This window comes from Thamnophis elegans, chromosome 11 (genome assembly GCF_009769535.1).
Source record: "Thamnophis elegans isolate rThaEle1 chromosome 11, rThaEle1.pri, whole genome shotgun sequence".
Classification (NCBI taxonomy): Eukaryota; Metazoa; Chordata; class Lepidosauria; order Squamata; family Colubridae; genus Thamnophis; species Thamnophis elegans.
The window spans coordinates 9,753,973-9,768,233 of record NC_045551.1 but is presented as its reverse complement, the minus strand read 5'-3'; the positions used below and the strand labels follow the sequence as shown (position 1 = coordinate 9,768,233).

Here is a 14,261-nt window from a genome sequence, read left to right as displayed (position 1 = left end):
CCTTCCCTTTTTAAGTTGTGAGCCGCCCTGAGTCCCCCCAGGGAAAAGGGCGGCATATAAATAAACTCAATACCAATACCAATACCAATACCAATACTAAATCACCAAAGAGTTTTCCATAGGTGGAAACAGTTTAAGTAGATATTAAGATCAACGATTGCCATAAGTTATAAGCATCAAGAAAAAATATCATCAGTCTGTTCAGAGGCAACTGTTAATTAACAGATTAACAGTGTTGGAAGGGACTTTGTAGGTCATCTAGTCCAAGACCCCCTTTCCCCAAGCAGGAGACCCTACACCATTTCTGGCAGATGAAGGTTTGAAGGTTTGAAGGTTTATTTTATTTATATGCCGCCCTATTCCCTGAGGGACTCAGGGCGTCTCACAAACCCAAGGGGGGGGGAAGGTAAACACGAAGAAACTACAACAGAAAAGGTACAGGGGAATTTAAAAGACAATCAACAGTCACACGATTCGAGAGGGGAAGGGAACTCATCGACCCCAGGCCTGCCAACACAGCCAGGTTTTAACGGCTTTTTGGAAAGCCTGGAGAGAGGTGAGGGTCCGAATCTCTGCGGGGAGTTCGTTCCAAAGGGCCGGAGTAGCCACAGAGAAGGCCCTCCCCCGGGTAGTAGCCAGATGACATTGGCCAGTAGATGGAACCCGGAGGAGGCCTAATTTGTGGGATCTAATGGGCCTTTGGGAGGTAATTGGCAGCAGGCGGTCTCTCAAGATGGCAGTCTAGTCTCTTCTGCGGGGAAGGTAGTGAGTAAGGCAGGCAAGCGGGCTTGCAGTGAGGACTGTGTGGGAGGTAACTGGGTGAGAAGCGAAGGAAGAGTCACCAGGCAGAGATCAGCTGGGCCATGGGGTCGAGGCAATTGAGGGAAGAGAGAAGAAGCAGCTATGCCATATGTGCAACTCTAGGCATCGCCCAAGGAAGGCACAGTGCAATAAGGAGTGCATGGCAGGGGTGGAGGTGGGACGGGCAGGGAGGGTCATGGCCAGCCAGTGGTGTGATTAACAACCAGTTTGCCTGAACCAATCAGTTGTATGCTCCAAATAGTGGACATTTCCTTAAAATTTAAAATTCATAGCTGGACTTATGCTATATTCCAAGTGTATATAAGAAGAGGCATCATCTCACAGCCCTACACATTGGAAAAAAATGAAATAAAACCATAAAGTTATGGCAGCAAAAGTCAAAGAGAAGTTTTGGCAAATATAAAATCAGCAAGGTATGATGACACTATGATTTTGAATTGCACATTTGACATCAGTCATATGGAACTTGAGAATTGAAACATGTATTTTGTAACAGCAACAGAAACTTGTGAACATTCCCTGCTATAGGGCTGTTATAGAACATTTTCTTGAATTTATTGATACTTCTGGTACTAAAAGAACTACTAATATGGCAAATGTACTTCTTAGAAAGCTGGAAGAAATGAATTAGAAGAGCTGGCATAAGAAGTCGGGACTATGATTAAGATACCGATATAAGAAAGCAGGAGTAGCATTTTTTTTTAATCCCTTATAATTTTCCTTCACTGAATTTGCCTGCCAGTGATGCTGCATCAGCTTTTATCAAGGTTGCTGAACTTTTAAAAATAATAGAAAGCATCTATTTTCTGCATCAACTTCTCTATAGGAAATTTTGAAATAATATCTTGGAACTTCCTCTGTAACACTAAAATCACAGAGTGCCATAAAACGGGAAAGTTGAGTTGATGAAGTTTATCAAACAGCAGGTTGGGAAGAACAAATGATGCCATAGTTTCAATTAAGGAGAATAAACTTTAATAGGATTTTTTTGTGTGAAAACAATGGGAACCAGCAGAGACATCTAATGTCAGCGTTCCAAGTATCATGTAGAATTAAATCAGAGTCCAAGGCAAAACAATCCTTAAAGTTCCAATTTAATAAAGCAGACATCTTAGCACATCTGTTAATCCCAATTCTGGAAATGACATCAGAATTCCACCCAATTAAAAGTTCATGATCTTGTCCCCACACCCACTGGTCCAATCTTCTTCTTCCACGCTGGCATTCACACCCAGCTGCTTCCGGTCAAGTACTGAGACAAAGGATGACCTTGATCTTCTAGGAAAGAATGAAAACAACAGATTCCACAATCCTACTCCTGTCTATTCCCCCCTCCCATCAACTATACTAATGAAACAGCATAATGAAATAAGAGAAAGTGTGGCAGGCCAAAATTCTAAAAGGAATATAATTGCAGGCCTAACATCTAACTTCATATTTCTTATGGCTTAATGATTGAAATAAATGTGAGCAAGAGATTCCAACATGCTAACTCTGAAAGAAAGAAAAAGATGGAACAACGGGTGAAAATGTAGTCATACCTATAATTTTAACAGGAAGATAATGTCTGCATAGACATTCCCATTCACTTAAATATAGAACAATCACTGGAAAAAATTCATTATGAGACATGGGATAATCCCATTAAAATCCCTAAACACAAGTAGAAAGATTTAACCACATACTAGATTGTGTGATGCTGAAAAACATTTCCTGTAGCTGAAAGAGCATAACAATACATTTGAGATGATAAATGATACTCTAAAATTCCTCCTGGTATCTGAGAAAAACATACACAAACAATGCAAGGGACATTACTAACAATATTGAGACATGACATGTTCAATATCGATGAAAGTGATTTGGGAGACAAATTGAAAGCCTTTTCAAGATTGAATCAATAAATAAAGACTGCTTGGTCAATGTCATCATCAAGAGCCAAGGTGGCGCAGTGGTTAAATGCAGCACTGCAGGCTACTGCTAGATCAGCAGTTCAGCGGTTCAAATCCCACCGGCTCAGGGTTGACTCAGCCTTCCATCCTTCCGAGGTGGGTAAAATGAGGACCCAGATTGTTGGGGGCAATATGCTGACTCTCTGTAAACCGCTTAGAGAGGGCTGAAAGCCCTATGAAGCGGTATATAAGTCTACTGCTATTGCTATTGTCATCACCCTTCTTTATTGCTCATTCACCATCCATGTATGCTGAAGTGTGCAACAATGCACTCTGAAGATTTTTGGCAATATAACAACACACTCTCCCCAGATAGTGTTAGTAAGCCATTAGTAAGTTGACCATTAGACCCTGAAGAAATTTTCAGAACACTTAACTGGGAAATGAAGGTATCAGTGCTGGTGGCAAGAAAGTACACTCTTCAAGTTTGCAATGACATTGTGAACATCAGGTTCCAAGAGGAAGGCCCAAGGAAGTGGGCAAGGATCTCAGAGCTGAGACTGCAGCCATCTTTCTTTTCTGTTCTATTCCATTCTATTCCATTCTATTCCGTTCTATTCCATTCTATTCCATTCTATTCCATTCCATTCTATTCTATTCCATTCTATTCCATTCTATTCCATTCCATTCCATTCCATTCCATTCTATTCTATTCTATTCTATTCTATTCTATTCTATTCTATTCTATTCACATTTCAGAACCACACATGTCCCTCAAAGAGGGATTTATAGTTTGGTCTAGGCATAGGTCTGTGAGAGATGGGTTGGGCCACTAATGCTTACGTAGTAATCTATTGTTTCTGAAAAAAGCTATCATTGAACTCAACCAGTTTGAGCTCTAACCACTGAGCCGAGGTGGCACAGTGGTTAGAGTGCAGTACTGCAGGCTACTTTAGCTGACTGCTAGTTCGGCAGTTCGGCGGTTCAAATCTCACCGGCTCAGGGTTGACTCAGCCTTCCATCCTTCTGAGGTGGGTAAAATGAGGACCCGGATTGTTGGGGGCAATATGCTGACTCTGTAAACTGCTTAGAGAGGGCTGAAAGCCCTATGAAGCGGTATATAAGTCTAACTGCTATTGCTATTGCTAATTTTCATTCTGTTTTCAACCTTTCCTTTTTAAGGAAGTTTGTTGAAATGGAAGCTGCACAATAGCTACACAGAACCCTAGAGAAAGTGGACCTATTTTAATCAGGTTTCAGGCAACACTTGCCTTTTAGGATACCATCCCAGATTGGCTTCCACCCTCCTGGCCTTTTGGAAAGCTTTTAAGAGCTGGCTGTTTTCCTGGGCGTGGGAATTGGGAGGTTTCCTTTAGTTGTCTTTTTTTTTGGCTTAGCTTTCACTGCATAAAACCAGTCCTCCAAGAAATGAAAAATGCTAAAGCAGGACCAGAGTGCCATAGTACTATGAGAAATGAGCCATAGCTGTTAAGTGTGTAACCTGAAAAAATTAAAAGCACAGAAGCTTTGAGTAACACAGCAAATGATGGGAAGGCAAATACTAATCATCAAAGTGGCATAAAAATTAAAGTATAAATTGATGTGCCAGGTTTTACACATGGAACACAATTAATGGGTGTGAAAGACATGTTAGTGGACCTGCAACTTTAGATGCTCACAAACTCGGCCATCTATGAGTTGTAGTGATGAAAATATAGAAAAAACCTTGTACCCAGTTGGTACATTATAGCATTGGCCTGTGGGCACTACAAATGCCAGATGGTATTGTTGCTTTGGGCAATGAACCTACCTGAATGAAGTAGCAAAGTAGCAAAGTTCTGGAATGTTTCCCTTTCCAAATGCTGTCCCTCTGTCCTGACTTTTAAAGTTGCCCAGGAGAGAATACAACTTCTCCAAGTGAAGTTAAACAAAATACCCCATAATTACAGAGAAGATTCAGGGTAGCCTTGACTTACAACCATTTGTTTAGTGACCTGTTGTGGCCCAGCAGGAGCCGTTGGAGCTGCAAACAGACTCCGACAGTGAGGAGCCTTATGACTCGGCTCTGGAAGATGTGGAGGACCCTAGACAGGGTTCCGACTCTGAGCAAGGCTCAGAGAGACAGGTTGGACACTAGGAGGTGCCTGAGGCATGGAGCAGCGGTGAAAGCCAAAGGGAGTGTGCTCCTGACGTCAGGCCTTGGAGCAGTGGGGAGGAGACAAGGGAGTTGGTCCTGGACGCCTGGCAATGGCAGGCAGATTGACGTAGAGAACAGCTATACAGGTTCAGAAGATAATTGGACCCAGGTGGTTGTAATTAGGCTCCTCTCAAGATAGTATTTAAGGAGAGACTCTGGGAGGAGCCTGGTTGCAGGATTCAACTTAATTCTCAACACTGGAGAAGCTGTTATCTGTATCTGTCGGAGTCTGGGTTGCTGCCAAGGTTCTTTATCTGTTCGGCGTGCTTGGGCTTTCAGCCACCAAGATTTATGTTTCCTGCTAATGAAGTGTTGTGGCATTCCAGCTAAGCTTGTCTCGGCATTTGTTACTGGACGGAGGAGGGGGTCAGAACAGTGACCATTGGAAGTTACAAAAGTACTGAAAAAAGTGACCTATGACAGCATTTCCAATTTATGACCATTGCAGCATCCCTGTGGTCACATGAGTAAAATTCAGACGCTTGGCAACTGCCATGTTTTTATGACGTTGCAGTGTCCAAGGGTCATGTGACCACCTTTTGCAACCTTCTGACAAACAAAGTCAATGGGGAAGCCACTTAGTAGCCATGCTACTAACTTAACAACTGCAGTGATCTATTTCACAACCGTGGCAAGAAAGGTTATCAAATGGGGCAAACCTCACTTAAGAACTGCCTTGCTTAGCAAAGAATATTTCAGACTCAATTGTGGTCATAAGTCGAGGACTACCTGAAAGCATGAATTGCCCAGACTGCAGACTTTCAGAAGGCTTTCAAATCTTTGCACCCAAGAAAGCCACAGAAAGCATAATTTTGATTATTCAAATAGATAAAATTCCAATCCTTAATCTGAAAAAAATAAAGCAATAGCAATAGCAATAGCAGTTAGACTCATATACCACTCCATGGGGCTTTCAGCCCTCTCTAAGCGGTTTACAGAGTTAGCATATCGCCCCCACAGTCTTGGTCCTCATTTCACCCACCTCAGAAGGATGGAAAGCTGAGTCAACCTTGAGCTGGTGAGATTTGAACAGCCGAACTGCAGGTAACAGTCAGCTGAAGTGGCCTGCAGTACTGCACCCTAACCACTGCACCACCTCGGCTCATTAAAGAAAGAAAGAAAACACAAAGATTTATGTTTGCTCTTTGGTCATTTAAAAGTGACGTGAAATGTTCAAACAAGGTATTTTAGGTCATTCATTCTCTTGTACTGTAGTTGCAGAACACTGCCACGAGAAAAAGAAAACAGGATAAGGATAATTGAGGATTCCCTGGGTTTTGGCCTAAGCAAGGAGCATAGCAGTGGTGGCATTCAAATAATTTAACAACCGGTTCTCTGCCCTAACGACCAGCAGGGTAGGTGGGGCTTGGTGGTCATGTTACTGGGTGGGCATGGCTAACTCATGTTTAGTTAGCCATGCCCACCCAGTAACATGATGTTCACTCACGTTGATGGGCGCTTCACCTTAGCTGTTACAATGTAATTAAGGTTAACCAGAGAGGCAGTTTCTGTAAGGAGGGCAATAAAGATTAAGCTAGAAACAGCACCAGAATGTTTCCTTCCTGCCTTCCTTATAGGATTAGCCTATAAAGTGGAAAAAAACAAAAGGAGATTTCTTCCAACAACCGGTTCTCCGAACTGCTTAGAAAGTTACCAACCGGTTCTCCCGAATAGGTGCGAACTGGCTGAATCCCACCACTGGAGCATAGGAATGTAGTTTGAACAATTCCCAACTTTAGAAATGAAAATATTGGGACCAGGCTGGCTAAAACAGACCTGCCGCTGTTTGCATTAGGATACAAACAAGGTAAATAACAGGAGAGGAATTAAAGAATTGGAGCTGAAATATGATTAAACATTTACAGTAAGTAGATGTGCAAATAAATGCACGATTTATTTTTACTCACTTTTATTTAGTGATTTCCAAAATGGGAGTTGTATGTTTTTATTTTAATTTTACGTAGCCAGAATAGCAAGTCTGTTCAATAATGAAGCTACTTTCTCTAACAATTCTGTAGATATCAGAATAGATTTGGAACCAAGGTTGACACATGCTGGTGGGATGTCCTCTTCCAGCTAATCTTACCATAAGAATTCCCACTAATTTTATGTGACTGTTGTTTTTAATGCTTTATTTTTTTTAAAAAAAACACGCCATCTCTACCAATTTATTTGACATATAATTGTTGACTGGCTCTTCAGCTTTCATTAAGGTGGGGGTAGGGGTGGGTGAGCGGGTGAAGAGTCAGGGAGAATATTCCCTAGTAATGATTAATGTAGAAACTACTAAGACAATCAAGGCTAAGGGCACAGTTCTTCTATCTCCTGCTGCAATAATGACACACTCACACACATCCTTCATTAGCCTGACTAATGATCTGGAATACACACACACACACACACACACACACACTTGTGTTGTATCTATGCTTTTGAATCAGTTTTTGACTTCAGGCAACTGCTTAGGCAAATCCCTGCAGTTTTCTTGGCAAGATTTCAGAAGTGATTTGCCATTGCTTCCTCCCTATGACTAGAGCAGTGGTGGGATTCAGCCAGTTTGCACCTATTCGGGAGAACCGGTTGGTAACTTCCTAAGCAGTTCGGAGAACCGGTTGTTGGAAGAAATCTCCTTTTGTTTTTTTCCACTTTACAGGGCTAATCCTGTAAGGAAGGCAGGAAGGAAACATTCTAGTGTTGGTTCTAGCCTAATCTTTATTGACCTGCTTACAGAAACTGCCTCTCCGGTTAACCCTTATGACATTGTCACAGCTAAGGCGAAACGTCCATTGACCTGAGTTACCTTGACTTGGCCACGCCCACCCAGTCACATGACCACTGAGCCCCACCTACCCAGATGGTCATTAGGGCAGAGAACCAGTTGTTAAATTATTGGAATCCCACCACTGGACTAGAGAGAGGGACTGGCCCAAGGTCACCAGCTGGCTGAGTCCAAGGTTCGACTAGAACTCACAGTCTCCTGGTTTCTAGCCTCAGGACCTAATCACTGACTGGGTTGCAGACTTTTATATATCATGCAAATCAGGGCTGAAATGCTATCAGTTCTGACTGGTTCGCTAGAATGGTAACAAAAAATGCTAAGGTTCGCCTGAACTGGTAGCAAAAAAAAAAAAAAAAACTTTAGAAAGTGGGAAAAAAAGGTTCTATGACACTCAGTTGATCCACGTGATTATGGGAACCATTTTTTCCCTTTTTAAATCATTTTTTCCTACCTATTCGCCCGAACTGGCAGGAGAAAAATGCTTTAAAAAGTGGAGAAAAGTTGGGCACGCCCACCTGGTCAGATGACCCACCACCACCAAGCCATGCCGACAGAACCGGTAGCAAAAAAAAAAAAATAGATTTCACCACTGATGCAAATACATTATTTACTGAAATTATCTTTAAAGCTGGAAAACCCATGTTTCTAGTTGCTTGCAATTTTTCCTAATATATATATATTAGGAATTTTGTCATCAGCTTTTCTAATAGACTTTTCAAAATACAATTATATTTAATAGATGATTTTTTGCATGCAGCTGTTCTAGTTTAGGATGCATCTTTCTTAAAAGTGCTTTGCACTTTTGCAGTTCGGCGGTTCAAATCTCACTGGCTCAAGGTTCACTCAGCCTTCCATCCTTCCGAGGTGGGTGAAATGAGGACCCAGACTGTGGGGGCGATATACTGACTCTGTAAACTGCTTAGAGAGGGCTGAAAGCCCTATGAAGCGGTATATAAGTCTAACTGCTATTGCTATTGCTATTGCTTTTGTTGGAGGGAAGGGATGTATCCATGTGTTTGTGCACATGGAAAATGATGACTGCTAACATACACCATGTTTTGCTGGCTGTTCATCACCACAATGATGAATCTGTTTGCAGACTATATCATTTTGCTCCCACTAAAATTTGTGGCAGTGGTATTTCCATCCTTATGCTCTATGCCTTAATAGATACTGAAAGATCATCAATATTTGCAGTAGCCCAGTGAATCTTCATATTTCCTCCATTACTCCATAAATTCATGAGTGGTGGGGGGCAGAAAAGGATTTCAGGGAGATGGAGAAATCTTGGAGAATGTTTCTTTTGTACTTGGGAAGTGGAAAACTCTTTTTTATCCTCATTCCAAAAATGGCTAAAAAAAATTCCTACCCTATTTCTCATGCCTAATCTTTAGATGCTTAGGGGTATGAATCTGTTATTTTTGTGAGGAAGTCTGTCTTGTCTTCTGTTTCTTCCTTGGTTTAATTTAGAGTAGTGAAATGTTGGGATTGATTCACAATCTGCTACCCTGTTCACATTGTCTTTTTAATTAAATCATAGCTCATAAATGAATCTTGATGCAAAGATGTGATCATCTAAAGTTTTATTTTTATTGAGACTTAAAGTGCATGTTAATCAGTGTATCAGTAACCTTAAGAGAATGAAAACTGCAATTTGAGAAATATAGCAAACAGCCAAATATGTAAAATGAAAAATAGAGTTTTACTTGATTGCGGGGATATAAATATAGTAAAAGGCAGGCACAAGGAGTCTATTAGACACTCCCTTATCCCCCATTCCTTATCCTACACCTACAACAAATGTGGTCATGTTGGATACAGCTATCATATCTGGGCTGCAAAACTGAATTGCCACTGGATGGCAGAAAAAAATAATAATAGTTTTCTGAATCCCTGTGCTCCCACCTCCTCCAGTTTTCTGCATGGCAGAAATGGGAGCCCAAGTCTGGAGCCATAGCAGAGGAAGAATGCAGAAACAGAACAAAGACCTATGTTGTCAATGTTGGTTCAAAGGCTCTTGTCACCTTAGCAACAACAGATTGGTAGTAGTGACCTCAGAGACCTCAGTGGCTTCCCAACTGATTGCTGCTAGATGATCCTCTTCCTCTTTCTTGCAAAGGAATGAGATGAGAGAGAGAGAAAGTATATTTATTATATCTAGGCTGCTGTGATCATTGGATGGCAACAAAACAAATCTATATCTATATCTATATCTATATCTATATCTATATCTATATCTATATCTATATCTATATCTATATCTATATCTATATCTATATCTATATCTATATCTATATCTATATCTATCTATCTATCTATCTATCTATCTATCTATCTATCTATCTATCTATCTATCTATCTACCTATCTATCATCTATCTATCTATCTATCTATCTATCTATCTATCTACCTACCTACCTACCTACCTACCTACCTACCTACCTACCTACCTACCTACCTATCTATCATCTATCATCTATCATCTATCTATCATCTATCATCTATCATCTATCTATCTATTTATCTCTATCTCTATATCTATCTATCTATCTATCTATCTATCTATCTATCTATCTATCATCTATCTATCTATCTATCTATCTAACTACCTATCTATCTATCTATCTATCTATCATCTATCTATCTATCATCTATCTATCTATCTATCATCTATCTATCATCTATCTATCTATCTATCTATCTATCATCTATCTATCTATCTATCTATCTATCTATCTATCTATCTATCTATCTATCTATCTACCTACCTATCTATCATTTATCATCTATCATCTATCATCTATCTATCTATTTATCTCTATCTCTATATCTATCTATCATCTATCTATCTATCTATCTATCTATCTATCTATCTATCTATCTAACTACCTATCTATCATCTATCTATCTATCTATCTATCTATCTATCTATCTATCTATCTATCTATCATCTATCTATCTATCTATCTATCTATCTATCTATCTATCTATCTATCTATCTATCATCTATCTATCATCTATCTATCATCTATCTATCTATCTATCTATCTATCTATCTATCTATCTATCTATCATCTATCTATCTATCTATCTATCTATCTATCTATCTATCTATCTATCTATCTATCTATCTATCTATCTATCTATCTATCTATCTATCTATCTATCTATCTATCTATCTATCATCTATCTATCTATCTATCTATCTATCTATCTATCTATCTATCTATCATCTATCTCTCTATCATCTATCTATCTATCTATCTATCTATCTATCTATCTATCTATCTATCTATCTATCTATCATCTATCATCTATCATCTATCTATCATCTATCTATCTATCTATCTATCTATCTATCTATCTATCTATCATCTATCTATCTATCTATCTATCTATTTATCTATCTATCTATCATCTATATATCTATCTATCTATCATCTATCACCTATCTCTCTCTCTCTCTATCATCTCTCTCTCTCTCTCTCTCTCTCTCTCTCTCTCTCTCTCTCTCATCTATCTATCTATCTATCTATCTATCTATCTATCTATCTATCTATCTATCTATCTATCTATCTAACCTTTTGTTGCCATTTATTGGTCATCTACATTTTTGCAATCCAGATATGTTTTGCCTTAGAGAGAAAGACTTTCAGGAAACAGAATGTGGAGGATTCTTGTGAATGGAGAAGTGCTGTGCAGTCTGCTATACATGCTCAGCTATAATCTGAATGGGCAGGTAAAATACATTCCCTTCCCCGAATATGAAGGTTGAACTGGAGTGGGGAAAAACGGACCCTTCTGCATTTGCATAAAAGTGACCATGCAACACTCCTCTTCCCTTTCTCTCATATAGTCTCAGTTGCCAGAGCACGGGGGGAAGTTTGCTGGGACTCTTAGTCCTCCCTCTTGGGAGTGGTCTGAATCTTCTACGGCATCCCAAATTGTCTGAAGTCTGTCAGTTCCCCTGGCTTTGAATTCTCACCTCAAGTTTGTAGGATTCAGCCCTTGTAATGCGAAGGAAAATATTTCTATATAGCATATGGACTGAAACTTCTGTTCTGGAATTTCCCCATTTCTTTATTAAATCTATATGCTGCCCATCTCATTATCAAATGACTCTGGGCATCATAAAATAACCATGTAAAGCCATTATAATGTTATAAACTTTTTTTAAAAAGTGAGTATTTAGACAGATTTCAGATATTGCTCATTTATTTTTATTTCAATAGCAATAGCAGTTAGACTTATATACCGCTTCATAGGGCTTTCAGCCCTCTCTAAGCGGTTTACAGAGTCAGCATATTGCCCCCAACAACAATCCGGGTCCTCATTTTACCCACCTCGGAAGGATGGAATACTGAGTCAACCCTGAGCCGGTGAGATTTGAACAGCCGAACTGCAGAACTGCAGTCAGCTGAAGTAGCCTGCAGTGCTGCATTTAACCACTGCGCCACCTCGGCTCTTCTAGAAGGGCTATTATAAGCAGCCCTCAATTTATAACCATTCATTTGGTGACCATGCGAAGTTACAACAGCACTGAAAAAAAATTTATGACCAATCCTTGCACTTATGATCATCATACTGTCCCCATAATCGTATGATTACAAATCAGGTGCTTGGCAATCAGCAGGTTTTTACAATGGTTCTGCGGTCAAATGATAGTCATTTGCAACCTTCTGGCAAGCAAAGCCATTCATTCAACTTGAATGAATAATTACAATTCCATGAAGGATATTGCAATGTAAGATTTTCCTTGGGTGGTGGTGGTGGAGGGGACGTTTCCTTTTTCTTTGGGGAGTGAGTTGGTGAAGCATAAAATCTGGCCAGGTCAAATGGTCTGCTTCTGAAGTATCATTCCAGAGCTCACATTTCTCTCTGTTTACCTTATTCCTCTAGGCCTTTGACCTACTGGTGGAGCCACGTTCAGTCCCTCCTTTACTGCAGCGAGACTTCTGTGAAAGGGACATTTGTTGAAGAAAGCCGTAGCTGCATCTGCCCTAATGATCAGCCTTCTTGTCAGATCACCATCCCTTGTAGTGCAGGAGAAGGGCCAGAATGTGCTGCCTGTGCAGAAGATAACATCACCCAGTGTGGATCCTGCAATTCTGGATATATCCTCACTTTAGGGCTGTGCCGCCCAGAGGTGGCAGAGTCTCTTGAGCATTACCTAGGTCTAGAAACTGACCTGCAGGACCTGGAGCTCAAATATCTTCTGCAGAAGCGGGACAGCCGCATTGAAGTACAGTCAATCTTCATTAGCAATGATATGCGCCTGGGGACATGGTTTGACCCTTCCTGGAGGAAGAGGATGCTGGTGACACTGAAAAGCAACAAGTACAAGCCAAATTTGGTCCACCTCATGCTGGCCCTCTCCCTCCAGATCTGCCTCACCAAGAATAGCACCTTGGAACCAGTCATGGCCATCTACGTCAACCCCTTTGGGGGTAGCCATTCCGAAAGCTGGTTTATGCCTACCAATGAGACTGGCTTCCCTGACTGGGAAAGGACTAATGTAGATGCCTCTGGCCAATGCCAAAACTGGACTCTCACTTTAGGCAGCAAGTGGAAGACCTTTTTTGAAACTGTCCATGTCTATTTGCGGAGCCGCATCAAATCTCTTAACGACAGTTCTAATGAAACCATCTTTTACGAGCCTTTGGAAACGGATCCTTCTAAGAACTTAGGGTATATGAGAATCAACAGCTTGCAGGTCTTTGGCTACAGCCTGCCATTTGAGTCTGATGCCATTCGGGACCTTGTCCTTCAGCTAGATTACCCCTATACCCAAGGGTCCCAGGACTCTGCTATATTACAACTGATTGAGATCAGGGACCGAGTCAACCGTCTCTCCCCACCGGGGAAAAGCCGCATTGATCTTTTCTCCTGCTTGCTTCGTCATAGGCTCAAACTAGCCAACAATGAAGTGAGTCGGATCCAGTCTACCCTCCAGGCCTTCAATGCCAAGCTCCCAAACCCAGTGGAATATGAGACTGGGAAACTTTGCAGCTAGCCTTAGGGGTGGGTAGGGCTACTCCCGTAACCTTGGAGAGGAGAAGAAACTGCAACAATCAAAGGCCTTACTTTCATGCCAGCCATTAAATTCCACGAGACAGTCAACAACCTGCCTCAGATGATCGCAGGCTCTGTGAACTTTGGAAATACCTTATGGCACATCAATCTTTGGAATAGTTTACCTGAGAAGAGGCCTCAAGGCAGTGCCGCTTCAAATGTCCTACTCAAACACTGAACCGGTTATCGTTTTCCCTTTCCTGTTGACTACGTCGAGAAACTATGAAGGAACCGGTAGACTTGGGAAAAAGAAAGTGACCGAAAGCAGCATGACAGGAATGGCAATAAAGCCTTCTGCTCTCTGTCTGGCAGTTTTGGCTAGTAAGCCCTTCAAAAGACGATGAAGAAGAGTTAGGCATGATTCTTGCAGGGGTTTTAAGAAAGCCTAGTTTGAAAACCCTCTTTAGTCCTTGCTTTCCTTGATACTGTTTACTTTTGTATTATTTTTATGGGTGTTTCTAACAATGGCATGGGCTTCTCTACATTCCCTTCTGAAACC

At 40.9% G+C, this 14,261-nt stretch overlaps 1 protein-coding gene across 1 annotated transcript in view; it reads left to right on the top strand.

The window, feature by feature from the left end:
- BRINP2 (BMP/retinoic acid inducible neural specific 2) overlaps window positions 1-13,703 on the top strand; it is an 83,181-nt gene extending 69,478 nt beyond the window's left edge. The window contains exon 7 of the mRNA XM_032226932.1: window positions 12,590-13,703. Coding sequence (XP_032082823.1) covers window positions 12,590-13,703 — 1,114 coding nt within the window. The remainder of the gene's footprint in view (window positions 1-12,589) is intronic.
- Window positions 13,704-14,261: the final 558 nt, after the last annotated feature.